The 27,319-nt window shown below is 54.8% G+C and overlaps 2 protein-coding genes across 8 annotated transcripts in view; one reads left to right on the forward strand and one right to left on the reverse strand.

The window, feature by feature from the left end:
- Window positions 1-1,991: 1,991 nt before the first annotated feature.
- On the reverse strand, window positions 1,992-26,707 carry LOC135978626 (fibrinogen-like protein 1-like protein). Of its 3 annotated transcripts, XM_065579507.1 has the most exons (4): window positions 26,437-26,707; window positions 13,371-13,518; window positions 5,498-5,607; window positions 1,992-4,121 (listed from the first exon to the last, which is right to left on the reverse strand). In XM_065579507.1, exon 4 carries the CDS (start codon window positions 4,021-4,023, stop codon window positions 3,442-3,444), a length of 582 nt encoding a protein of 193 aa, XP_065435579.1. In that variant the 5' UTR covers window positions 4,024-4,121; window positions 5,498-5,607; window positions 13,371-13,518; window positions 26,437-26,707; the 3' UTR covers window positions 1,992-3,441. The 3 variants fall into 3 exon arrangements, 2 of the variants coding, with proteins under 2 accessions (XP_065435579.1, XP_065435578.1); XR_010596005.1 differs by lacking the exon at window positions 26,437-26,707 and having other exon boundaries at window positions 1,992-3,331; window positions 13,371-13,746; XM_065579506.1 differs by lacking the exon at window positions 26,437-26,707 and having other exon boundaries at window positions 13,371-13,746.
- Window positions 8,126-27,319, forward strand: part of LOC135978625 (class I histocompatibility antigen, F10 alpha chain-like) — a 38,673-nt gene continuing 19,479 nt past the window's right edge. For 2 of the 5 annotated variants that reach the window (XM_065579503.1, XM_065579502.1), the window contains exons 1-2: window positions 10,521-10,691; window positions 19,055-19,318. In XM_065579503.1, the coding sequence (XP_065435575.1) occupies window positions 10,631-10,691; window positions 19,055-19,318 (325 nt within the window). In that variant the 5' untranslated portion in view covers window positions 10,521-10,630. Of the gene's footprint in view, window positions 8,253-10,367; window positions 10,692-19,054; window positions 19,319-27,319 lie in introns of those variants that run through there. The other 3 variants (XM_065579505.1, XM_065579501.1, XM_065579504.1) reach the window with 3 other exon arrangements.

A 27,319-nucleotide genomic window follows, 5' to 3' on the forward strand; every position in this document is an offset into this window, starting at 1 on the left:
CCTTTGAAAAGCAGCCTCCTTAGCACCGCTCCTGATACCAGGGGCCAAGGCGCCCCAGGACATGAGAACCACAATAGGCCAGAGCAAAACGCTGCGTTAGAAATCGGAGCTCAGACTGCCAAGCGAACGATAGCTGACAGACAGGAGATGCAGGTATTAAGGTTGTGCTTTCAGCCAGCAACTGGTGTTCATCCGTTTGCACCACACACACACCTGTAGCCAGGGCCACTATTTCCTTGTCTGTCTGCCTGTTTAGCGTCTCTCGGTCCTTACTGTGCCCATCACCGTGGTGTCTGAGTGGCAAACCAAGGGTTTGACGTATGCATATGAAACTGCCTGACTGGAAGGACGTGGTTTGGGGTGGATCAGTGACTGCTGGGGCGATTGGTGGCAGAAGGCTCTGAGGGCCTGGCTCATTCCGACCTGGCTCATTCCAATGGCTTCTACAGCTGAGAGCAGCCCAGTCTCCTGCCTGGGTCCGACGCAAACCAGGAAGTACAGGACCACGGTTAATAAGAGCAGCTCAAAAGATCATTTTCGCTGAGCCCAGCCCTGCACAGATTTCCAGCTTAGGTTTGCATTTTCAGCAAAAGTTCTTCTTGATTATTTTCTCCCAACCCACTTCTGCCTCCATAATAGCCAGCCACCCCGTCAGTCGCATCCTGGGGCGCTATAGGGACACGCGTGTGTGCGTGTATGTGCACGTCTGTATATATATGTATGTGTACATGTGTGTACGTGTATGTGCACATGAGTGTGTGCACATGTGAGTGTGCGTGTGTATGTGTGTACATGTGCCCCAGTCAGATGTATACATCTGGATTTCCTTTGAAAGAATTTTCAAATTGAGCTGATCAAGTGCAATGGCAAAGCACCCAATTCCTCTGCCCCCCAACTGCCTTCGCTGCTTTAACGTACAACCTGCTCCGCTGACACCTCTGACTCCTGAAAGCCCTAATGCTCCCGGGGAGCAGGCCGTACCCTGCCCTGCCCTGGCTGCCCCGGGTGTTACCTCGGAGGGAATCGTTCCAGATTCCAATGGGTGGCAAGTCCAGGGAAGAGCCTTATCTGGGGGGAGGCTGTACCAGACCAGCCCGACCCAGGCAGGCTCCCAGGTACTCTCTGCTCGGGGCTGATAAGGCTTCTTAGCAGTTTCTCGCCAAACAAATTCCAGTTCAAGACACCTGAGAGCTCCACAGCAGGGCAGCATCCCCAGAGCGCAGCAGGGCGGGGGTTAGGGGGAGCAGTCGGTAGCAGCACCTGCCCCTCGTACGGCAGGAGCGAGAAGTGCCAGCCACGTGCTGCCTCCATCCCCAGAGGCCAGGTGAGAGTGAATTCCCACGTCCCCGCACGATTGGTTCCGTCACTCTTCTACACTTACATGGATTTCCAGTGTCAATGTTTCTAACATCAGCTTTGCCAGCTCTCCTTACACCTTTGTCTGCTAGAGCAAAAACCTGAAATGCAGCTACCTCCTCCTGCTGGGTGACTAGAGACCTTAATGACAGAGCTCGGAACTGCTTAGTCAAGCTGACTAGCTGCAGCCCCTCGGGTTGCCTGCTCGAAGGTGTGCTGGCCAGGCCACAAGTCATTTCTGTGCCTCTTCCCTGCTCCTTCTCAGCATTTGAACATCATTTGACTAGTGTGAACAAGAGTCTATACTGGGGAGAGCCCAGGGTGAGAGAGTCACTAGACTCTTGTCAAGGCTGCTTCCCCACTCTGAACTTTAGGGTACAAATGTGGGGGCCTGCATGAAAACTGCTAAGCTTAACTACCAGCTTAGATCTGGTCCACTGCCACCATTCCCAAGTGGATTCCCTTCCCTGGGAAGCCTTGAGAAACCTTTCACCAATTCCCTGGTGAATACACATCCAAACCCCTTGGATCTAAAAACAAGGAGAAATTAACCATCCCCCTCCTTCCTCCCACCAACTCCTGGTGGATCAAGTTCCAAACCTCTTGGATCTTAAAACAAGGGGAAATCAATCAGGTTCTTAAAAAGAAGGCTTTTAATTAAAGAAAAAAGGTAAAAAACATCTCTGTAAAATCAGGATGGAAAATAACTTCACAGGGTAATCAAACTTAAAGAGCAATAGGCCAGAGCAAAACGCTGCGTTAGAAATCGGATTCAAAGTACAGCAAACAGAGGTAAACACTCTAGTAAAAGGTACATTTACATGTTGAGAAAACAAAGTAAAAACTAACACGCCTTGCCTGGCTGTTTACTTACAAGTTTGAAATCTGAGAGACTTGTTCAGAAAGATGTGGAGAACCTGGATTGATGTCTGGTCCCTCTCAGTCCCAAGAGCGAATGACTTCCCAAACAAAGAGCACAAACAAAAGCCTTCCCCCCACCAAGATTTGAAAGTATCTTGTCCCCTTATTGGTCCTTTGGGTCAGGTGTCAGCCAGGTTATCCGAGCTTCTTAACCCTTTACAGGGAAAAGGATTTTGGAGTCTCTGGCCAGGAGGGATTTTATAGTACTGTACACAGGGAGCTGTGCCCAGAAACTAGCCCCAGGTGGGCAGAGGATGCCACCGAGTATCGTTCTGAGCTGGTGCGTGTGTGACAGAGACAAGCCGGGCAGTGCTGCCAGGACACGGAGGCAGAGCAGGAAAGCCGAGCAGAGCCTGTGAGCATGGTGTGATCGTGGGAGGAGCATAGAGAGCTTTTGGGCCAGGTGCTGGCTAAAGAGGCTTGGAGCTGAGAGCAGGGAGGCTAATCCCTGCTGTTGGTTCCTGCTGTGTTTGGAGAAGCAGGACTCTGTATGTTCCTTGTCAATAAACAAGACATCAAAAAATTACCAGACTCCACTGCCAATTTCTGCTCCCCACTGGAACATCCCCAGGGCCCCAAACTTTGACTAGCCCCTTGGGTTGAAGAGGGACACCAATATCTTTATTGTGTGGTTTCGTTGCACGTCTATCTAATCTCAGTGGTTCATCAGCAACTAATTACTGTTGCAATGTTTTCTCATGTAATAACCATATTTATTAAAAACACAGAGGGCAGGTTTTTCAACCCAAACTCACCACTGCTAATACATGCAGGATTCAGATGTAAAGTCCTGGCTTTGAGTCATCCCCCATTTAAATGCTCAATGACAGTTGCTAGAAATCCAGTGTCATGATTCATTGATCACTAATGCCGAGGGGCAGTGGCAGGGCTGGGAGAAGCAGAGGTTAATGTGGGTCTAAAGTCGTAGTGAGTGACATGGCTTCCAGCGAGGCAGAGTGGAAGTGGGGGTCCAGTTATACACACCAATCACACTCTTCGTGTCATTCGAACGCACCGGCGGGGTCAGCTCTCAGCGTTTATTCCAGGGGATTTACTGTGCAGAAGCCAACAGGAAGGGAGTGAGCAGAGTGGAGGCATTGCAGGGACTGCACTGGTTAGGTGGGGGATGGCGCGCCGTGTCTGATCTAATATTGTCTCCCCTTCTCAGCGGCGCCGGCTCCCAAGGAGGATGGGCTCCTCCTGCCGGACCCAGCACACGTCTGTTGGCTTAACCAGGATGAGGGAAGACTTGCACTCCCCACTCTGACAGAACCCTGCCCAGTAGATGTAGCCTTTCCCATTGAGCAGGACGTTCTGACACTTGTCGTACCACCAGCCTCCATAGCTACTTGCGCAATTCCCACTGGCCTGGTCCTGATCCTTGTCACTTGTGCTGAACTTCATGTTGTCGTGTATGCCCCCCAGGCCGGAGTGGTAGGTGGTGAGATAGTCCTCGCCGTCCCCAGAGTACCTGCCCAGACTCAGCGGGTACCCGCTGGGCTCATCCTCGACACTGAAGATGTCGTACTCTGCGTAGCGGGTGTTGTTGGATTTGTCCTCCACCACAAAGCGGACCTTGTAGATGGTCTGCCGCGTGAGCAGGGACAGGTACTCGTTGCCCAGCCAGTAATCCTGCTGCACGTTCCCAAAGCCGTACTTGTAGGTGATCCAGGACTCCTTCCAGGTGATCTCTGTGTTGTAAGAATTTCTCTGGACAACGGTCCAGCCTTTGCCTTCGGTGTCCATGTCACACCACACCTCTCGAGGGGGAGAGCCTGCCGGCTGGATGACATGGACCCCGCTTGGGCTGTCCCTGGGAATGTTGCTGCAGTCTTTGGGGAACCCTGAAATGCCACGAACATCAGGTTAAGGGGGCGGGGGGGAGGGGAGGGAGAGCGCGCGCTAGCTAGCTCAATCAAATCAGCCTGGGGTAACTAGAGGCTGGGTTTTTAGAGGCAGGTCCTGTGTATTTCACAATACTACAGCCACAGAATCCGCCCCGGCCATTCCTGGCCACAGAATCCGGCTCCAGATCTTACACTTTCATTTTACCAATAAAATAAAATAAGAATAGTTTCTTGCTCTGCTGGTTTTGAAGAAACCTTGAAGAGATGAATCAAGTGTAAACCAAGGCTCTGTATCCTTCCTGAGTCCGTACTGCTGAAGAAATCGTTTGGGGAGGGTGGGGGAGACGCTGCCAGATCCATCTCAGCGAATGTCAATTATGAAACCCATCAGTGACAATTTAAATGGGAGTTTTCAAAGAGCCTAAGGGAGTTTGACACCCGACTGTGATTGGAATTCAGTGGGATTTAGGCACCCAACTCCCTGTGGCGCCTTTGAAAATTCCAGACATCCTATCGAGGGGCTTGTCTTTGGGGCGGAAATTGTTCCGAACTATCCTGGTAGAATGAGAGCACTGTGGTTATACTGCCCCTCCCCTCCCCAGGGTCCTCCCTCGAGCCTGAGCTCCCCAGCTCCCCTACCCCCCAGACAATCCCCCTATGTGCCCCACCCCCATAGCTGAGCCGAGGGGGAGGAGCTGCTGAGCTCTGCGGGGCCGGGGGCTCAGGGCCACCTCTGGAGCTGGTTCGGCCCCTGGCCTGCCTGGGCAAGCCCCTGAGCAGCTCCCAGAGCCGCTGGAGGTGTGGGGAGAAGGGAATGAAAACCCCTGACAAGGAGGAACTGGCTCTCCCTGCTGCCTGGACTCTGGGGGCAAGGCTTCTAGGCATGAGCGAGAGATCCCCAGCTGTTAGCCGGGGCTAGCCCTATATAGGAGTTGGTGAGATGGAAGGGTAGAACTCCCAGCCAATTTGGGGGGGTGCCTGGTTCCCACACGCTGCCCTGCGGTTGGCACCAGCGCTCTTCAGTCACTGCCGGAAGCTTGGCAGCCCTTACCGGAGAAAGGGATAACGAAGCTGTGGAAAGCAAACAGCCAGTCGAGCAGCACCTCCCCCACCCCGGCTGGCCCATTCCCAGGCGCTGGAGGCCTGCGAATGGGAGTAGTGGGCTCACTAGCGCAGGCCGGCCTTGCGATCCCTTCGGAGAACTCAGCGTTTCTTTGGGCCCAGCGCTGGCGGGGGGGCTGGAAGGTGCATTCAGTGGATAAGTGGATCTAGGGGTGACCCCGGCATGGGGGAGAGGAGCAGAATCAGGCCCACGATGCCCTGATCTCGGATATGGCAGATGATAGAAGCTCTCCGACGGGTTCTCTACTCACCCCTCTCGACCTTCTTGTGGGCCAGGCCCCGTTGCCCTGCACGGGGGCTACGCAAAGGAGCGCCATCATGGACAGCGCAGACAGAAGCAGGAGAGAGCTGGACTGGAACCCTGCAGGGGACAGAAACCACTGGACATGAGACCAGGAGAGAGTTTCACAAGTGCCTAAATCCCACTAGAAGTCACTGGGATTTAGGCACTTAAGTGACTTAGCCACTCTTGAAAATGTTACCCTTAGACGCTAAGGCCAGAGTTTTCAGAGGGCTCAACTACTGGGCCAGATTTTCAGAAGAGCTCAGCTCCCAGGTAGGCACCGCAGGACATGGCTGGCTGTTCAAAGGGGGTCAGCATGGGGGGGGTGGGCCCAAGTCTCTGGAGACGGGGTGAAGCCCACCATTCACCTCTCCCCCGGCCCGGCCACTGTCTCCGTCTCTGCAGCCGGCCCGATTAGCACACAGCTGGGACCCAGCTGCAGGGTAAAAACCATTCAAAGATTGCGGCTCCGATGGCCTGGCTCCCGGGTCCCGGACGGGTCAGGGCCGGCTGGAGCGCTCCCTGTGGTGGGGAAGGAGCTGCCGCCTCTCTCCCCCGCTGCACCGCTGCAAGGGGAGTGCTGCTCGGAGCAACCCCCTCTGTCCCAGCTCCCCCGTCCACAGTCACTACCACCAGCCGGAGGGCAGTGCCCGCTCACCCACACAGAGACAGCAGCTGGGCAGCCTCCGGCAGGGCTCTGCCCCCCTCAGATGAGCGCCCGGTGAGAGGGGCCCAGGGCACAGAGCTGCTGTGTGCCCCACGCCAGGCATGCTGCCCCCTGCACTGCAGCCCAGCAGCCCAGAGGGGGACACGCTGCTGACACTGCAGCTGTTCTGTGGGCCCAGCTCAGGCCAGGCTTAAAGTGGGCAGAGTCGCCAGGGGCCACAGTCCTGGGCAAAAAGAGTTCAAAATGGAGCCGGGTCCCTGAGGGGTGCGCTGTAAGCGCTGCCCTAGCAAGGGCATGGCCATTTATTTCAGCCGGGATTAACATAGACACCCCTCCCCCGCCCCACACATGCTTTTCCCAGGCCACCTTCAGCACTCAGCGCAGGGATTCACAATGACCTTGCCGGGATCAGCAGCCCAGAGCAATCCAGACTCTTGGACAGAAACCGGCTCATTCACCCCCCGCCCTCCCACCCAGGTATATCTATCCCGGCCCTGGTATTACATCGTGTGTAGCTACAGCCCACATAACGCAGAGCACGGCATATGCAGCCCCCAGTGGTAAATAGGTTGAGAACCCTACAGCAGAGGCTCACGTGTGAAGCTCCAGAGGTCCCAAGTTTGATTATAGCTGCTGCCGGCCCATGACAGTTGCAAAATGGCAGCTTTTTGTGGGGTGAGGCGGGGTGGGGCGGGGCGGGCGGGGTGTGTGTGTGTGTGTCAAACCAGAACAGCCTAAAGCCGCAGTGTCCTCCCTTTTGGACTACATGGGGCCCCAGCTACCTTTCAGCGCCTCATGGATAAGCTACTACACCCCCATAATCATTATGCTGCTGCCTACCTGGACGATGTGGTCATTCATACCCCAGACTGGGAAACCCACCTCGAAGGTGGAGGCAGTCCTCAATACCTTCAGGCGAGCTGGCCTTACAGCTAACCCTGCTAAGTGTGCTGTAGGGTTTACGGAGGCCAAATATCTTGGCTACATTGTGGGAAAAGGTTTGGTAAAACCCCAGCTGAACAAGTTAGAGGCCATCCAAAATTGGCCCGGACCACATCGCAAGAAACAAGTCCGGGCATTCCCAGGTGTGGTGGGGTATTACCGATGATTTATCCCCCACTTTGTCACAAGGGCAAGCCCCCTGACAGACCTACTGAAAGCCCACGGACCTGATCTGGTGAGATGGTCTGACGGAGCAGAGAGAGCATTCACAGACCTACAGACTGCCCTCTGCAGTAACCCCATACTGATAGCCCCAGATTTTACCAAGGAATTTATCCTGCAGACGGATGCATCGGAAGTAGGGTTAGGGGCCGTTCTATCACAGATGGTTGGGGAAGAGGAACATCCAGTTCTCGACCTCAGTAGGAAACTCCTTCCGAGGGAACAAAAATATGCTGTGGTGGAGAGAGAGTGCCTCGCTGTAAAATGGGCCATGGAAACGTTGCGCTACTACCTGCTCGGGCGCAGATTTGTCCTCGTGACCGACCATGCCCCTCTTCAATGGATGCAACGGAACAAGGAGAAGAACACTAGGGTGACCAGGTGGTTCTTATCCCTCCAACCTTTCCAGTTCCGTGTGCAACACAGAGCAGAGAGCCATCACGGCAATGCCGATGGCTTGTCACGTGTGCACTGTCTGGCGTCCCAAGCTGCCCAACCCCTTGGTGTTGAGCAGGGGGGAGGGATATGTGACAGACCCAGACAAGTGGGGTACAGAAGCCTTGTAGAAGGCAAATATACTGGTCATTGGATGAATAGTTTTCTGTTCTCTGAGTGACCAGAGCAGGGGCTGTACTAGAACAAGCAGGAACTTTCTTGAACCAATTTAAGGCAGGCAGGCTAATTAGGACACCTGGAGTCAATTAAGAAGAACCTGCTAGACTCAATTAAGGCAGGCTAATCAGGGCACCTGGGTTTAAAAAGGAGCTCACTTCAGCTTGTGGTGGTGTGTGTGAGGATCTGGGAGCAAGAGGCACTAGGAGCTGAGAGTGAGAAGGCGTACTGCTGGGAGATCCTTTTTTAAGAACATTATTGGATTTCTGTGTTTTAAGAGGTCTGTGCATGTTTTTCAGTTAGCTGGTGGCAGCAGCTGATTTCTGTTCCTTTTTTCAGTTCTTCCCCAGACAGGGGGGAAAGAGCTTGGGGGTACCCCACAGGAAGGAATTCCCAAGCGCGCCTTCCTGGGCTCTCAAAGGGGTGGTAGCATTTACCAATCCACGGCCAGGAGGATCTGTAACCTTGGGAGTTTAATACAAGCCTGGAGTGGCCAGTATTAATTTTTAGAGTACTTGTGGACCCTTCCCCCCCCCCCCCCCCTTCTGCACTCGAAGTGCCAGCATGGGGAATCAGCCTTGACAGCATCCCAGCTGGGGAAGTTTCCCATTAGCCTGGCTCCCCAGACCCGGAGAGACCGGCCCAGGGCAGTATGCAAAGCCCAGTGATACTAACGCCCACAGTGACTGTCCTGCAGCACGGGGCAAACGTCTCAGGCCCCAGAGCCTTGGTACCTCCTCTGCCCCCAGGAGGAGACTAACGAAAAATAGTTCCCCCAAATGAGGTAAACAGCCCCATGACTTGCAAAAGCAAAGAAAATACAGGAGTTGGGGCACCGTCCCCTTGTGCTTAGATCAGGGGGCTGGAGCCAGGACTCCTGGGTTCTAGCCCTATATTTGCTGCTTCCAGGGCAAATCACTGGGGGCAGTGAGGCTGTAGGAGTGCCAGGGGTTGTTGTGTAGGGTTACCATATTTCAACAAGCAAAAAAGAGGACGGGAGGAGCCCCGCCCCTGCCCCTCCCACTTCCTGCCCCCGCAGAACCCCCAACCCTCCCCCGTTCCTTGTCCCCTGACTGCCCCCTCCTGGGACCCCTGCCCCTAACTGCCCCCCGGGACTCCACTCCCTATCTAAGCCTCCTTGCCTCTTGTCCCCTGACTGCCCCAACCCTTATCCACACCCCCACCCCCAGACAGACCCCTGGGACTCCCACACCCCATCCAACCACTCCCCACCCCCTGACAGCCCCCCCCAGAACTCCCAACCCATCTAAACCCCTCTGCTCCCTGTCCCCTGACTGCTCCGATCCCTCTCCACACTCCTGCCCCCTGACAGCCCCCCCAGAACTCCCAACCCATCTAAACCCCTCTGCTCCCTGTCCCCTGACTGCTCCGATCCCTCTCCCCACTCCTGCCCCCTGACAGCTCCCCCCCAGAACTCCCAGCCCCCTACCCCCCGCTCCTTGTCCCCTGACTGCCCCCTCCTGGGACCCCTGTTCCTAACTGCCCTCCAGAACCCCACCCCCTACCTAAGACTCCCTGTTCCTTGTCCCCTAACTGCCCCCTCCTAAGACCCCCCCCCCAACTGCCCCCCAGGACCCTACCCCCTACCTGTACCCTGACTGCCCAAAACTTTCTCCACTCCCCTCCAAAAGCCCCCCCCCCCCGTTTCTTGACTTCCCCCTCCAGAACCTCCCTGTCCCTTCTCCTGCCCCCCCTTACCCTGCTGCTCAGAACAGGGTGTTGGGCTCTGTGCGAGCCGGACACGTGGCTGAGCTCCCCAGCACAACAAAACCCGGTCCCTGGCCCTGCACAGGGCTGCCGGAGCGGGCTGCAGGAGGAGGAGCTGCTGCCGGCTCAGAATGCAGGGGGGGCGGGTGGGAGGAGGAAGCTGCTCCGGAGTCCAGCCCGGGACTTTCCTGCAGCCCTCCCAGCCGCTCGCTCTGCCGGGGGAGGGGGAAATCCCGGATATTGTGAGTGCTTTACAAATTCCCCCCCGGACGCTATTTTTAGCACACAAAAGGAGGACATGTCCGGGGAAATCCGGACGAATGGTAACCCTATTGTTGTGGGGTCACTCCCCGCAAAGGGAGAGGGGCGGGAAGGGGTTAATTCATGAAATCCAGAAAGTGATTAAAGTTCCCAGCCGGACAGACAAGTCCCTGAGCTCCAGGAAGGGGTCTCGGGCCTGGGGGCTGCAGGTCCGACTAGAGCTAAGGGCGCTGCTGGGACACTGTGTGTAGTGGGGGGCTGAGAGCCCCTGAGCCGAACTGTGACCCCTTCCCCTAGTGCCACCCGCCCCCAGCCCGGGGGTGCGGCCCCCCGAGTTCCAGCCTCGGAACACACGGACCAGCTGACCCCAGAGAGGCGGGGCCAGAGCCCGGCCGAGCTAATGGCGGCTCCGCCCATTACAGCCCCGGGGCCCAGGTCTCATCCCGCCCCCGCCCCCCCGGCTCAGACATTCGGTTCCCCTTCGCCAGCCGGCCCAGCGGGTTCTGCCCAGCGACCGGTGACGGAGGCGGGGCTGCGCGCCGCTATTGGCGGGATGGTCCCCTCTCAGCCAATCCCTGTAGACTGGAGGCTCACACGGCCAGTAGCTGGGAGCTGGAGTCCGGTCTCAGCGCCCCGCGGGGTTCTCGGGTTGTGGGGCCGAGACCGGGCATGGCCCTGGCGCTGCGCCTGCTGCTGCTGGGGGCTGTAGCCCTGCCGGGGGGCCACTGCCGTGAGTATCGGGGGGAGACCCCGGGGAGGGAGGAGCTGGGTGTGGGGGGGCAGTCGGGCTGGGGGGCGCAGGGAGGGGGGAGCTGGGTGTGGGGGGGCAGCCGGGCTGGGGGGTGCAGGGAGGGGGGAGTTGTTGGGTGTGGGGGGCAGCCGGGCTGGGGGGTGCAGGGAGGGGGGAGTTGTTGGGTGTGGGGGGCAGCCGGGCTGGGGGGTGCAGGGAGGGGGGAGTTGTTGGGTGTGGGGGGCAGCCGGGCTGGGGGGTGCAGGGAGGGGGGAGTTGTTGGGTGTGGGGGGCAGCCGGGCTGGGGGGTGCAGGGAGGGGGGAGTTGTTGGGTGTGGGGGGCAGCCGGGCTGGGGGGTGCAGGGAGGGGGGAGTTGTTGGGTGTGGGGGGCAGCCGGGCTGGGGGGCGCAGGGAGGGGGGAGTTGTTGGGTGTGGGGGGCAGCCGGGCTGGGGGGCGCAGGGAGGGGGGAGTTGTTGGGTGTGGGGGGCAGCCGGGCTGGGGGGCGCAGGGAGGGGGGAGCTGGGTGTTGGGGGGCGCAGGGAGGGGGAGCTGGGTGTGGGGGGGGCAGTCGGGCTGGGGGGTGCAGGGAGGGGGGAGTTGGGTGTGGGGGGGCAGTCGGGCTGGGGGGTGCAGGGAGGGGAGAGCTGGGTGTGTGGGGGGCCAGTCGGGCTGGGGGGTGCAGGGAGGGGAGAGCTGGGTGTGTGGGGGGGCAGTCGGGCTGGGGGGTGCAGGGAGGGGGGAGCTGGGTGTTGGGGGGCGCAGGGAGGGGGGATCTGGGTGTGGGGGGGCAGTCGGGCTGCGGGGTGCAGGGAGGGGGAGTTGGGTGTGTGTGTGGGGGCAGTCGGGCTGGGGGGTGCAGGGAGGGGGGAGCTGGGTGTGTGTGGGGGGGCAGTCGGGCTGGGGGGTGCAGGGAGGGGGGAGTTGGGTGTGTGTGGGGGGGCAGTCGGGCTGGGGGGCGCAGGGAGGGGGGAGCTGGGTGTGTGTGGGGGGGCAGCCGGGCTGGGGGGCGCAGGGAGGGGGGAGCTGGGTGTGGGGGGCAGCCGGGCTGGGGGGCGCAGGGAGGGGGGAGCTGGGTGTTGGGGGGCAGTCGGGCTGGGGGGCGCAGGGAGGGGGGAGCTGGGTGTGGGGGGGGCAGTCGGGCTGGGGGGCGCAGGGAGGGGGGAGTTGGGTGTGGGGGGGCAGTCGGGCTGGGGGGTGCAGGGAGGGGAGAGCTGGGTGTGTGGGGGGCCAGTCGGGCTGGGGGGTGCAGGGAGGGGAGAGCTGGGTGTGTGGGGGGGCAGTCGGGCTGGGGGGTGCAGGGAGGGGGGAGCTGGGTGTTGGGGGGCGCAGGGAGGGGGGATCTGGGTGTGGGGGGGCAGTCGGGCTGGGGGGTGCAGGGAGGGGGGAGTTGGGTGTGGGGGGGCAGTCGGGCTGCGGGGTGCAGGGAGGGGGAGTTGGGTGTGTGTGGGGGGCAGTCGGGCTGGGGGGTGCAGGGAGGGGGGAGCTGGGTGTGTGTGGGGGGGCAGTCGGGCTAGGGGGTGCAGGGAGGGGGGAGTTGGGTGTGTGTGGGGGGGCAGTCGGGCTGGGGGGTGCAGGGAGGGGGGAGCTGGGTGTGTGTGGGGGGGCAGTCGGGCTGGGGGGTGCAGGGAGGGGGGAGTTGGGTGTGTGTGGGGGGGCAGTCGGGCTGGGGGGTGCAGGGAGGGTGGAGTTGGGTGTGGGGGGGGCAGTCGGGCTGGGGGGTGCAGGGAGGGGGGAGTTGGGTGTGTGGGGGGGCAGTCGGGCTGGGGGGTGCAGGGAGGGGGGAGCTGGGTGTGTGGGGGGGGCAGTCGGGCTGGGGGGTGCAGGGAGGTGGGAGCTGGGTGTGTGTGGGGGGGGCAGTCGGGCTGGGGGGTGCAGGGAGGGGAGAGCTGGGTGTGTGTGGGGGCAGTCGGGCTGGGGAGTGCAGGGAGGGGAGAGCTGGGTGTGTGGGGGGGCAGTCGGGCTGGGGAGTGCAGGGAGGGGAGAGCTGGGTGTGTGGGGGGGCAGTCGGGCTGGGGAGTGCAGGGAGGGGAGAGCTGGGTGTTGGGGGGTGCAGGGAGGGGGGAGCTGGGTGTGGGGGGCAGTCGGGCTGGGGGGGCGCAGGGAGGAGGGGGCTGGGTGTGGGGGGGCAGCCGGGCTGGGGGGCGCAGGGAGAGGGGAGCTGGGTGTGGGGGGGCAGTTCTGGGCTCTGCGTTCAGAGGTGTCAGGATAACCACACCACTCCCCCCACCCCCCAGCACTGAGCGGTCACTGACATGGAACGGTGACGTTGCTATAGTGACTGGGGGGGTCCTGGCCCCCTTGTGCCAGGTGCTGCCAGGGTCGCTGCTGGGACACTGTGTGTAGTGGGGTGCTGAGAGCCACTGAACTGTAACCCCTTCATCTAATGCCAACCTCACCCAGCCAGGGGGTGAGGCTTCGTTGGGGCCAGAGCACCCATGGGTGCTGCACACGCTGACAAGCCCGTCGCAGCCCCGTGAGGTGCTCAGACTGGGAAATCCCCGAGTCCAGGCGCTGCCCAGGCTGTTTCATTCCCCGCGTCTCAGGGCAGGGCGGAGCTTTCAGACATGATTCTTCCTGTTTGCAGAGCTCAGGTTGAGGGAGAGGGAGTAAATTAGCTCCCCCCCCACACCCATAGACCAGGGTTAAATGAAGGGAAAAGGCTTCTTGGATCTCTGACCTTTCATGGCTCCCAGAAGATTCTTCACGCTGGGTTTCACCCCAGTGCCTGGAACTCCTGAGTGTGGTTTGTCCTTGGCTACGTACGGCTAAGTTGTGTCAGCACCAGTCCAGTTGTACTCCCAGTCAGCAATGGCAATGGGTCGTATCTGTAGTGGAAGCAGGTCGTTAGAGGTGTCATCCTAGAGAGGAGATGTTAACTCCCCTCTGTCTCTGGTGGTGTTTTAGCACCCCAGGGCGAGGGGAGAGTCTAGAACCCTGGATCTGTGATTAATCAGGTCTTAGTTTGGGTGCGAGCTCCCGTTGCAGAGCACAGAACAGCTGCTGCGTTTGTACTGTTAGGATCTCCCGTAGCTGCCGGATAAAGAGCTTCCGGATCCCAGTAGGATGGGGTGAGGAGATGGCCTGCTTTTCCTGGCATGGACTTGAATTTCCCTTGTTCTCCATGAGGCAGCAGCTCAGACGCTGGGCAGCTCAGCAGCCCGTATTGATCCGGGTGAGGCTGCGGGGTGGGTTTGGGGTTTGTTTAAAATGGCTTAAGGCACATTGGTGCCCTTGTGACACCTCAGTAACAGGTGTGGTTTGACCTAAACAGGGTTAGGCCCCAGTGCAGCCTGGCCCTACTGGGTCATAGAAGATAAGGGTTGGAAGAGGGGAAAAGGACACTGCCCAACTTACTTGGGGTTTGCAAGAAGGCTGGCTAACCTAGTGAGAAGGGCTTTAAACTAGGTTTGTTGGCGGGGGGGGGGAGGGTAAGGAGACCAAAGCCCTGAGGGAAGTGGGATACCAGGAGGAAGCAGGAGAGCACAAGAGAGGAGGACTCCTGCCTCACACTGAGAAAGCAGGACGATCAGCGAGTTATCTTAAGTGCCTATACACAAATGCAAGAAGCCTGGGAGACAGGCAGGGAGAACTGGAAGTCCTGGCACAATCAAGGAATTATGATGTGATTGGAATAACAGAGACTTGGTGGGATAACTCACATGATTGGAGCACTGTCATGGATGGATATAAACTGTTCAGGAAGGACAGGCAGGGCAGAAAAGGTGGGGGAGTTGCATTGTATGTAAGAGAGGAGTATGACTGCTCAGAGCTCCAGTATGAAACTGCAGATAAACCTGAGAGTCTCTGGATTCAGTTTAGAAGTGTGAGCAACAAGGGTGATGTCATGGTGGGAGTCTGCTATAGACCACCAGACCAGGGGGATGAGGCGGATGAGGCTTTCTTCAGGCAACTACCAGAAGGTACTAGATCACAGGCCCTGGTTCTCATGTGGGACTTAAGTCACCCCGATATCTGCTGGGAGAGCAATACAGCAGTGCACAGACAATCCAGGAAGCTTTGGAAAGTGTAGGGGACAATTTCCTGGTGCAAGTGCTGGAGGAACCGATTAGGGGCAGAGCTCTTCTTGACCTGCTGCTCACAAACAGGGAAGAATGAGTAGGAGAAGCAAAAGTAGCTGGGAACCTGGGAGCAGTGACTATGAGATGGTCGAGTTCAGGATCCTGACACAAGGAAGAAAGGAGAGCAGGAGAATACAGACCCTGAACTTCAGAAAAGCAGACTTTGACTCCTTCAGGGAACTAATCGGCAAGGTACCCTGGGAGACTAACATGAAGGGGAAAGGAATCCAGGAGAGCTGGCTATATTTTAAAGAATCCTTATTGAGGTTGCAGGAGCAAACCATCCCGATGTGCAGAAAGAATAGCAAATATGGCAGGCGACCAACTTGGCTTAACAGTGAAATCCTTGCTGATCTTAAACACAAAAAAGAAGCTTACAAGAAGTGGAAGATTGGACAAATGACCAGGGAGGAGTATAAAAATATTGCTCAGGCATGCAGGAGTGAAATCAGGAAGGCCAAATAACACTTGGAGTTGCACATAGCGGAGATGTTAAGAGTAACAAGAAGGGTTTTTTACAGCTACGTTAGCAACAAGAAGAAGGTCAAGGTAAGTGTGGGCCCCTTACTGAATGGGGAGGCAACCTAGTGACAGAGGATGTGGAAAAAGCTAATGTACTCAATGCTTTTTTTGCCTCTGTTTTCACGAACAAGGTCAGCTCCCAGACTACTGCACCAGGCAGCACGGTATGGGGAGGAGGTGATCAGCCCTCTGTGGAGAAAGAAGTGGTTCAGGACTATTTATAAAAGCTGGACAAGCACAAGTCCATGGGGCCGGATGCACCGCATCCGAGGATGTTAAATGAGTTGGCTGATGTGATTGCAGAGCCATTTGCCATGATCTTTGAAAAATCATGGCAATCGGGGAGGTCCCGGATGATTGGAAAAAAGCTAATGTAGTGCCCATCTTTAAAAAAGGGAAGAAGGAAGATCCGGGGAACTACAGGCCAATCAGCCTCACCTCAGTCCCTGGAAAAATCATGGAGCAGGTCCCTCAAGGAGTCAATTCTGAAGCACTTGGAGGAGAGGAAAGTGATCAGGAACAGTAGCATGGATTCGCCAAGGGCAAGTCATGCCTGACTAACCTAATTGCCTTCTATGATGAGTTAACTGGCTCTGTGGATGAGGGGAAAGCAGTGGACATGTTATTCTTTGACTTTAGGAAAGCTTTTCATACAGTCTCCCACAGTATTCTTGCCAGCAAGTTAAAGAAGAATGGGCTGGATGAATGGACTGTAAGGTGGATAGAAAGCTGGCTAGATCATCGGGCTCAACAGTGATCAATGGCTCCATGTCTAGTTAGCGGCCAGTATCAAGCGGAGTGCCCCAAGGGTCGGTCCTGGGGCTGGTTTTGTTCAACATCTTCATTAATGATCTGGAGGATGGCATGGATTGCACCCTCAGCAAGTTTGCAGATGACACTAAACTGGGAGGAGTGGTAGATACGCTGGAGGTAGGAATAGGAAACAGAGGGACCTTGACAAATTAGAGGATTGGGCCAAAGGAAATCTGATGAGGTTCAGCAAAGACAAGTGCAGAGTCCTGCACTTAGGACGGAAGAATCCCATGCACTGCTACAGACTAGGGACCGATTTCCTACGCAGCAGTTCTGGGAAAAGGACCTAGGGGTTACAGCGGATGAGAAACTGGATATGAGTCAACAGTGTGCCCTTGTTAGCTTTTTTTGGCAACATCCTTTTGGGTTGTATAAGTAGGAGCATTGCCAGCAGATCGTGGGACATGATCATTCCCCTCTATTCGGCATTGGTGAGGCCTCATCTGGAGTACTGTGTCCATTTTGGGGCCCCACATTACAAGAAGAATGTGGAAAAATTGGACAGAGTCCAACGGAGGCCAACAAAAATGATAAGGGGGCTGGAGTACATGACTTATGAGGAGAGGCAAAGGGAACTGGGCTTATTTAGTCTGCAGAAGAGAAGAATGGGGGGGATTTGATAGCTGCTTTCAACTACCTGAAAGGGGGTTCCAAAGAGGATGGATCTAGACTGTTCTCAGTGGTAGCAGATGACCAAACAAGGAGTAATGGTCCCAAGTTGCAGTGGGGGAGGTCTCGTTTGGATATTAGGAAAAACTTTTTCACTAGTAGGGTGGTAAAGCACTGGAATGGGTTACCTGGGGAGCTGGTGGAATCTCCATCATTAGAAGGTTTTTAAGGCCCTTCTTGACAAATCCCTGGCTGGGATGATTTAGTTGGTGTTGGTCCTTCTTTGAGCAGGGCATTGGACTAGATGACATCCCAGGTCTCCTCAAACCCTAATCTTCTATGATCTTACAAAACTGGGTGACTGGGCAATAAAATGGTAAGTGAAATTCCGTGTCGATAAATGCAAAGTAATGCACAGTTGAAAACATAATCCCAGTTTATACATATAAAGTGGTGGGATCTAAATTAGCTGTTACCACTCGAGAGATCTTGGAGTCATTGTGGATAGTTCTCTGAAAACATGCATTCAATGTGGAGTTTCAGAGGGATAGCCATGTTAGTTTGTTTCTGCAAAAACAAAGGGGAGTCCCATGGCACCTTAAAGACTAACAAATTTATTTGGGCATAAGTTTTCGTGGGCTGGAACCCACTTTGTCAGATGCATACACGAAAGCTTAGTCTTTAAGGTACCACAGGACTCCTCGTTTTTTCAATGCGCAGTGGCAATCAAACAAGCTAACAGAATGTTGAGAATCATTAGGAAAGTGACTGATAGTAAGACAGAAAATATATTGCCTCTATATAAATCCATGGTATGCCCACATCTTGACTATTGCATGCAGATATAGTCATTCCATCAGAAAAAAGAAATATTGGAAAAAGTACAGAAAAGGGGAACAAAAATGATTAGGGGTATGGAATGGCTGCTACATGAGGAGAGATTAATAAGACTGGAACTTTTCAGCTTGGAAAAGAGATGACTGGGGGGATATAATGAAAGTCTATTTTTCCACAGAGGTTGCGGAAGTCATGGGATCTGAGACTTCCAGCAAACTCCATGACTTCAGAACACGGCGGCCGGAAGCTGTGCGGTCCCCCTGCCACCTGTAGCAGCCGGGAGCGGTGGGGCGGCCTCCGTGGGTTGTGGGGGAACCAACCGCTCCCAGTTGCTGTGGGTGGCAGGGGGACCCGGAGCTCTGAGTGGGCTGCAGTTGCCTAGCGCGTGGGTGGTGTGTGGGTCACGCAGCTGAGCTCCCCATTTTGCCATGAATATTTTTAGTAAAAGTCACGGATGGGTCACGGGCTTCCGTGAGCTTTTCTTCGTTGCCCAGGACCTGTCCAGGTCTTATACTGCAAATATCCATGACAAAATCATAGTCTTAATCAAGACTGGTATGGAGAAAGTGAATACCGAAGTGTTATTTACCCCTTCACATAACACAAGAACTAGGGGTCACCCAAATAAATTAATAGGCAGCAGGTCTAAAACAAACAAAAGGAAGTATTTCTTCACACAACACAGTCAACCAGTGGAACTCCTTTCCAGAGGACGTTGTGAAGGTCAAGACTATAACACGATTCAAAAAAGATCTAGCTAAGTTTATGGAGGATAGGTCCACCAATGGCTATTGGTCAGGATGGGCAGGGATGCTGTCCCTAGCCTCTGTTTGCCAGAATCTGGGAACGGGCGACAGGGGATGGATCACTTGATGATTCCCTGTTCTGTTCATTCCCTCTGGGGCACCAGGCATTGGCCACTGTCAGAAGACAGGAGACTGGGCTAGATGCGCCTTTGGTCTGACCCAGTCTGGCCGATCTTATGTTCTGAATAAATTACAGTAAATTCTGTGCACAGCCGGTGTCCTGGCTCCCACCTGTAGCTTGGACACATTCCCCTGCCCACCTTGCCTTCCCCAGCTTCAGCTCCTGCATCTCCCCTCCCCCAGTCCTCCTGCCCCACCCTCTCCCATAACACCCCCTTCCTTTTCCCCACACTGCACTCCAGCCCTGCCCCTCCTCCTGGGCCCCCTCTCCTGCCTCACACTCCCCTGTACCCCCAGTACACGGTCCCCATATGCTCCCGTACTCCTCACATGCTCCAGCCCCCCTGTACCTCCCTACCCCTTCCTCTCCTCACTCCCCCTCCAGCCCTGCCTCCCTTTCTCCTTCTACCCCACCGTCTCTTTCTCCCCGGTCAGGCCATTCTGTGAGCCCTTCCCCAGATCTCCCTCCCACAGGAGCCCTCCTGAGGGATGGCGCTGCCTCTCGCATATTGCCAGGGGCTCCTGGCAGGGTCTGGTTCGGTCTGACTCTCCCCTCCCCCAATCTCCCCCCTCAGGCCTGCACTCCAGGCGCATTTTGGACACTGTGGTGTCGGAGCCTGCCCCGGGGCTGCCCTGGTACAGCCGTGTTGTGTATGTGGACGATCAGCTCACCTATGTCTACACCAGTGGGACGAAGAGGGCGGAGCCCTACACACTGTGGATGGCGCAGAACGAGGGTTCGGAGTTCTGGGACGAGGTGACCTGGTGGGGACAGCGCTTCCAGAAATGGTACAATGCGAGTCTGAACACCCTGAGTCAGCTCTACAACCGGACCGAGGGTGAGTGAAGGACACAACACGACCTAGGGATGCAGGGAAATGGGGTGGGGGTTGGGAGTGTGGTTGTAAACAGGGTGAAGGGACACCGGGATGTGTGTTGGGGATGGGGGGAGGGGACAGAGTCCGAAGGCGCATTTTCTCGCTGGAGTCAGTGTGAATGTGGGGGACAAAGGGATATGGGATGGGGGGAGGGGCTGCAGGATGGAGGGTCCATGCGAAAGAGATTTTTTGACACCCTCCAAAGTGGGACTCTCAGATTGTCCCCTCCCCAAACAGCCCAGACTTCTGCTACCAGTCCCACTTGCAGCTGCCTCTGCTGCCCTTCGGGGGGGCCCCCTCCCACCCCCGCCATTTCCCAGACATATATTTCCCAGACAGAGTGGCAGAGGTGCAAAAGCCAGAAGTTCCCAGCAGACCCGGCTAGTCCGACCTCCTGGTGACGCAGGCCAGAGAATCGCACCCAGCGATTTCTGGACAGGGGGGTTTGTTCCTCCTGGCTACAACAGTGACTCTGTCAGACCCTAAAGCTAGAACAGGGTTCTGAGACGTCTTGTCTCAATTCCCAGATATCGAGTGATGGGGAGCCCCAATATCGACAGCCCCAAGTGTTCAGACATCACGAGTCAGACCCCCAAAATCCTGAGTTTGGCTTAAGCGTTGTAAGTATTTTGGGAATAATACTGGAGCTTATTTTTATTTGCCCTCTGGTTTGAGCCATTAGGGGACACATTTCTGGGGTTTTCCCTGCTGCTAGAAGGACTAGAAGTTACTGCTGTAAGAAAAGAGAGCTGAGACTTTCCCCTAATCCCATGAGTTCAGGAACTGGGGATTTATTAAAACCACCCACTATCATGAAACGCACAGTAAAGTCACAAGAGCAGGCAGTGGTGCATTCACCCCAGCCCTGGGGAGAAGCTGCTCACCAGTGAGCCTCCTTCATTGTTCACTTTGTCTTATTTCCAGAGTGAGTTTATCTCAGGTCAGACTCCGCAGAGTGTCATCAACTTGGGCTGGAGAGTTAGTGAGAGAATCAGCCCCTGCAACGTGCAGATTTCAGAGTAGCAGCCGTGTTAGTCTGTATCCGCAAAAAGAACAGGAGTACTTGTGGCACCTTAGAGACTAACAAATTTATTAGAGCATAAACTTTCGTGGACTACAGCTAAATATGTTAGTCTCTAAGGTGCCACAAGTACTCCTGTTCTTTTTGCAACGTGCAGAGACTCCCGGGCTGCCTTACTCCTGGCACCACAAACCCAGCACGGAGCCCCCGGGGTCAGGCAGGTTCCCCTGCGCACTATCAATAGACGTGTACAGAGCCGTTCTTCCTGCTCAGTCCCTGATGTGGGGGGCTGTAGTCACCTGGCCAGGCCCCCGATTGTGCTGTCTCACTTAGCACGGGAATGATCCATAAGCGTTCAGTGCCTGGCGCTGCTGAACTGTCCCTGGCAGGTGACGGTCTCTCTGACGTAATTGCTCCTCCCTTCCTGAGAGGGGACTCGCGAGTGACAATCCCTGTTTTCCCCGTGTCAGTGGTACTGGCCTGTCACATTGGTGCTCACCCAGGAGTGTCCCCAGCCCCTTGTTGTAGCACCTCCAATCCCTCCTGGCTCCCAGCACTGACAGCAGCAATGAGAACTAATTCCTGTCCTGCCCTGGACACCTGGGTTTCTGGTGGCCCTGCCCCAGGACTAAGCGACAGCGTGGAGGGTTGCCAAGTGTCTGCCCCCCAGCCCGCCCCCTCTGTAGCTAGTTTAACCCTCTCCTGACTTATCTCACCCATTGGTCCCCTGCTGCTGAGCCTGTCCAGCCTGACCTGTTCACACGGACACCAGCCTCCCCAGTGCTGAGAGAGGGGCTCCGCTTGCCTGCGCTGGGGAGCTGCTGTTCTGTTCCCACTGCCCCCTCCCCAAACCACTGTCCCTCCTGCCCTCCTCCCCCCATTTACCCCTCTTCCTCCCCCCCATCCTGGGGCTGCCAGATCGCCAGAGACTGTCCTGAGTCCTGCATCTTGACCACCAAGTGTTCTCTCTAGCTGTGTCTGCCCCCAACACGCACATGGGGGAATTCGGGGTCTGGTCCCTCTGAGACCTCATCGGTGCCCTGTCACGGAGTGTGGGGGAACTCAGGGCCCTGCACCCCCGGCTTCCTGCGATTCATCATGACTCTTAGTCAGCCAGTAAAGCAGAAGGTTTATTTAGATGACAGGGACACAGTCCAAGACAGGTCTTGCAGGCACAGACCACAGGATACCCCTCAGTTAGGTCCATCTTGGGGTCCTCTGGCACCCCAGCCCCCTTGGGAGGTCAGAGCCCTCTCTGCTTCCCAGCCACCTCACCAGCCAGCTTCCAAGACTCTCCTTCAGCGACCCCTCCCACAGCCTTTGTTCAGTTTCCCAGGCAAAGGTCTCACCTGGCCTCTAACCCCTTCCTGGGTTCTCATGTTACATGCTCAGGTATTCTCCCTTGGTCAGTGTCCCATCCCCCCATTGCAGACTATCCTAGCCACACTCCCCTGTCAGCATTCACAGACCACATTAAGAACAGTCCCAGTTCGTCACATGCCCCACCCTGCTTATCCCTGTGGAGTGCAGCATGGAGGAGAAGAGGGGTGGGTGGGGAGGGCTGACCCACCCCACTCCTCTCGGGCACCTGGCTTGGGATCTCTGCGTGTCTGTGACCAGCCGCCCTGCATCTCTTCAGATTCTCAGTGGTTCTCTCGTTACTCCATCCCTTTTCACCTCAGTTGTTTTCTCACTTTTTGACTTTAGTTGATTGGTATAAATCAGCAGTGTCCAATAGAAATTCGATGCTAGCCACACTTGTGGTTTTGAATTTTTCTTATTAGCCACATTACAAAAAAGCCACATGCATTAGCCACAATTCAATAGCCTATTAGCCACCTGTGGCTAGTGGCGAACATATTGGACACCACTGATATAAATAGTTAGTTGGACTCTTCTAGCAGAGTTTCTTCTGCTCCTGAAACTGGGCATGTCTCGGTCTCCGGGCTTCAGACCCGGTGCCTCCTGTGGCAAGCCCATGCCTTTGAGCGACCTGCACTCCAGCTGTCTAAAGTGCTTGGATGAGACCTATTGCGGATCGCTGTCAGCTCTTCCACCAGTTCAGTCCACATCTGAAAAAGGACAGGGAGGCCAGGCTGAAGTTGTGACGGGTTTGGTCACAGAGACTCCCCTTGAGACTGTCACTCCATGTCCTGGGATACCACTGAGAACAACCCTCCTACCCGAACAGGTTTCCCTCCACTCCCGTCTTGCTGAGTTAGACACACCAGTCACCTCCAGCACAGACACAGAGGTTGGGCCACAGAAACAGATTCACTTAGCCCAGGGGCTTCTCAGTTAACAGGGACTTTCCCAGCACTCAGTATTCAACCTTTTTCGGAGCCCAAACCCCAAATAAATCCCTTTTACTCTGTATAAAGCTTATACAGGATAAATTCATAAATTGTCCACCCTCTATAACACTGATCGAGAGATATGCACAACTGTTTGCTCCCCCAGGTATTAATCAGTTACTCTGGGTTTATTAATAAACAAAAGTGATTTTATTAAGTATAGAAAATAGGATTTAAGTGATTTCAAGTAATAGACAGAACAAAGTAAGTAACAGAGCAAATTGAAACAAAACACTCAAGTCTAAGCCTAATACATTAAGAAACTGATTACAGGAAATATATCATCCTCAAAGATGTTCCAATAAGTTTACTTCACAGACTGGACTCTTTCCTAGTCTGGGCCCAATCCTTTCCCCTGGTACAGTCTTTGTTAGATCCAGCAGACATCTCATTTGATAAGCAGGGGTTTTCTCATGACTGGCACCCCCTTTTATAACCTTGGCACAAGGTGGGAATCTTTTCTCTTTCTGGGTCCCTGCCTCTCTTGCTAAATGGAAAAGTACCAGATTTAAGATGGATTTCACTACCAGGTGACATGGTCAAGTCTCCATTCCTCCTTGGTTGGCCCCCATGTACACAGGAAGGCTTTCAGGTAAATAAATCATTCACCATCAATTGCCCTAATCAATGGGAGCCATCAAGTTCCCAATGCCCCATTGACGGCCCTCACCTGGTGTGACTACAACAGTGATACAAGTTTCATATTTCCCCAATTCCAGACATAGAAATAATACATGAAAACAAATAGGATGAACACACTCAGTAGATTACAAGCTTTCTAATGACATCATACAAGAGACGTTTTGCATAAAGCATATTCCAGTTACATCATATTCACATTCATAATCATATTTCCATAAAGTATGTGGAGTGCAACGTCACAATCCTTAATCCTGAGTGCCAAAGTGGGTCTCTGACCCATTCTAGACCTGCAACATCTCAAAGACTGAAGTTGTGCATTGTCTCCATCATTCCTTCCCTGGATGTAGGGGACTGGGACGCCACCCTCGATTTGAAAGATGCCTATTTCCACACCTCTACTTTCCGAGGCCACAGAAGGTTTCTCGGGATCGTTGTGAACCAGACTCATTGCCAGTTTACCATCCTCCCGTTCAGCCTGTCAGCAGCCTAATGGGTCTTTATGAAATGCTGGTAATAGTGGCAGCCTTCCTGAGAAGGTGAGGGGTGCATGTGTATCTGTACCTCAGTGACTGGCTGGTCAATGACCAGTCCAATCCCAGGTGAAAGCCAGCATCCACCTCGTCCAAACAACCTTTCGAGCACTGGGCCTGCTGATAAACGAGCAGAAGCCAACACTCCTCCCGGCTCAGAGGATAGTGTTTATCGGAGCGTTGCTCAATTCTACCCAGGCCAGGGCCTTCCTCCCAGGAGCCCACTTCCAGTTAGTGTTGTCACAGGTCAAGGCCCACTCAGGCTGTTGGGTCGCATGGTCGCGTGCCTATACGAGGTGTGGTATGCGAGGTTGCACCTCAGACCCCTACAGGCTTGGCTGGCCTCAGTGTACCGGCCAAACAGCCATCATTTGGACTCGGTGCTCACAGTGCCTGCCCATCTTTGGCACCTCACGACACAAGGTCAGTGGTCCCGGCAGCAACTCTTGCTATGGATAAACGTCAGAGAGCTCAGAGCGGTTGGCCTAGCATGTCAGATGTTGTTACCCACCATAGCAAGCAAGGTGGTGCAAGTTCTTACAGACAATATGGCAGCCATGTTTTACATCAACAGGCAGAGAGCAGCCCGCTCTTCTCCCCACTGTGTCAGGAGGCCATTTGCTTGTGGGAGTTCTTCATAAAGCACTCAATCCACCTCAAAGCTTCTCCCCTTTCGGGAGCCCAGAACAAGCTGGCAACTCAGATCTTCTCACCATGAATGGTCCCTATGCCCCAACATAGCAAGGACCATTTTCCAGTGGTGGGTACTCCCCTCGTAGACCTGTTCATGACCAGACAGAACAGGAAATTTCAGCCGTTCTGCTGTCTGCGTGACTGCAACCCGGGCTCACTCACAGATGTCGTCTTACTCCCTTGGAGAAATCACCTGTTCTGCGCCTTTCCCCTTCCCCCTCTCCCCCCAATTCCTTTTGTGCACAAGATCTTGCTGAAGATCAAGAGCGAAGGTTATTCTCATAGCCTCAACCTGGCCACATCAGCACTAGTTTGGCTTATTTCTAGACCTGTCAGTAGCAACTCCAAGGCCGCTCCCTCCCCTTCTGGACCTGGTCTCGCAAGATCGCGGCCAAATGCTCCATCTGCCTGACGGGTCCATGTTTAAACCTGCAGAACTGGCCTGTTCGGAGCAGGTCTGCTAGGTTTTGCTAGGCAGTAGGAATCCAATTACCAGAGCTACTTACCTTGCCAAGTGGAAGCGTTTCTCCATTTGGTCTACCCTGCAAGGCCTCTCACCGGGGTGCCAGAATCTCCCTATGAGTGTGGGGGGCTACCGGTGCTGAAACTGTGACTCCACCTCTTCCCCTCCCCCCCGCTTCACTTCTTCTCAGGCTCTGCCCACTCCTCCCCTTCCCCTCCCCCAGCTCTCACCTGCTGCTAAAGTGGCAGGGCCATGGCCCCTTGGTCCCCCTGTTCCGGCACCCCTGCCTCCTCACCCACTGAGTCATCTTTCAGATGAAGCAGATACTCCAGAACTGTCTGGGAACAGCCAGGTCTAGCGATTTCATCCGTTAAGGTACACCTAGGAGTGATCTCTGCATTCTACCCCTGCTGGGTGGTCAGTCAGGTTTTTCACATGAAATGTCCATTCCCTTCCTCGAGGGCTTTGAAAGGCTGTACCCACAAATCTGGGAACCCCTCTGTGATAAATGAGTGGGGTAGCACCCCAACCATTCAGTAGCTATGGAATCCTCCTTAGCAGCGGTACCCTAACTGCCTTCCCTGTAAAGAGTTAAGAAGTAAGCTTAAAATGAGTTGGCACCTGACCAGGGGAACCAGTAAGGAAGCTGTACCCTCTCAAAGTGGGGAAAAGTGCTGGGTGTGTGGGTCTTTTGTTCTCTTTGCTGCAGAGGGAGAGGGCAGTACTTATGCCATAAAAAGCTCTGGGCCAGGTATGAAAAATCATCAGGATCATACCTAGAAACTACTCATTTGGAACCACCGATATGGAAGTTGTCAGGGTTCCCTCCCCACTCTAAACTCTAGGGTAAAGACGTGGGGACCCGCATGAAGAGCTCCTAAGCTTTTTCTACCAGCTTAGGTTAAAACCCCCAAGGTACAAAATTCCCTGCACCCTGATAAATGCTTCTCTCACGGCCACCATCAAGTGTTTTAAACAGGAATCCTGGAAAGGAACCACTTGAAGTTCCCCTTCCCCCCAAAATACCCTCTCACGCCCGTACACCCCCTTTCCTGGGAAGCTTGAGAATAATCTCCTAACCAATTGGTTACACAGTGATCTAAAAACCCACTCCCGGGGTTTTAAAACCATAGAAAACAGTCAGGTTCTTAAAAGAAGGATTTTATTAAAACAAAGAAGGTAAAATCATCTCTGTAAAATCAGGATGGTAACTATTTTACAGGGTACTCAATTTCCAAACTCAGAGGGATTCCCCCTCTGGACAAAACCTTAAAGTTACAGAAAAAACAGGAATAACCCCCCCCCCCCCTCTAACACAGGGAAAGCTCACCAAGCAAAACAAACAGAAACCTACTCGCAATGCTGACTAAACTTACTTTAGAAAAGTGAGGTTTGGTGAGAAGATGACTGGTTGAGGAGATTGATTTTCTGCAGGTACTTCTTGTCTCCCAAGATCACTCTGACTCAGACAAAGAGCCACACACAAAGTCTTCCCCAATCCCAAGATTTGAAAGTATCTTGTCCCCTTATTGGTCAGATGCCAGCCAGGTCAGGTGTCAGTCTGGCTACCTGAATTTCTTAACCCTTTACTGGTAAGAGGATTTTATAGCACTGCATCAGACCCTCTCCCCCGTCCCTTTATATTTATGACAGAAGTAGAACAAGAAATATTCAGGTAGACACGATTAGGCTGATCTCTTTTTATGGCTTGTGGATTCCTGTGTGCTAACCCCACGTGCTTTTGTTTTGTTGTAACCTTTAAACTGGATCCCAAGAAAGCTACTCTTGGTGATTAATCCTTGCAGTTGCTCTTTTAAGATCTAGCAATAACCTAAGTTTTCCAAGGGTGTTTTTTCTTTTTTTTTTAAATAAAATTTCCTTTTTGTAAGAACATGACTGGATTTCTGTGTCTTATGAGGTAAAGAGGTTGTGCATATATTAATCAGCTAATACAACCGCTGGGTTCTCCTTTTCTTTTGTTTCCTTTCTTGGCTTTCCCGAAGAAGGGGTGGAAAAGCCGAGGAGCCCCAGAAAAACTTCCCAAGAGAGTTCTTCTGGATTGGCAAAAGGCAGATTTTCACTTGGGTGGTGGCAGCATTACCAGGCTGGAGTGGCCAGTATTAATTTTTCGAGTCCTTGCAGGCTCCCACCTTCTGCACTCGAAATGCCAGAGTGGGGAATCAGCCTTGACAACATCCCCCTGAGAGACTTAAACCTGGTCATGTCAGAGCTCACGGGGCCTCCCTTTGAGCCTCTAGC

Source organism: Chrysemys picta, unplaced genomic scaffold (genome assembly GCF_011386835.1).
Source record: "Chrysemys picta bellii isolate R12L10 unplaced genomic scaffold, ASM1138683v2 scaf346, whole genome shotgun sequence".
Taxonomy (NCBI): domain Eukaryota; kingdom Metazoa; phylum Chordata; order Testudines; family Emydidae; genus Chrysemys; species Chrysemys picta.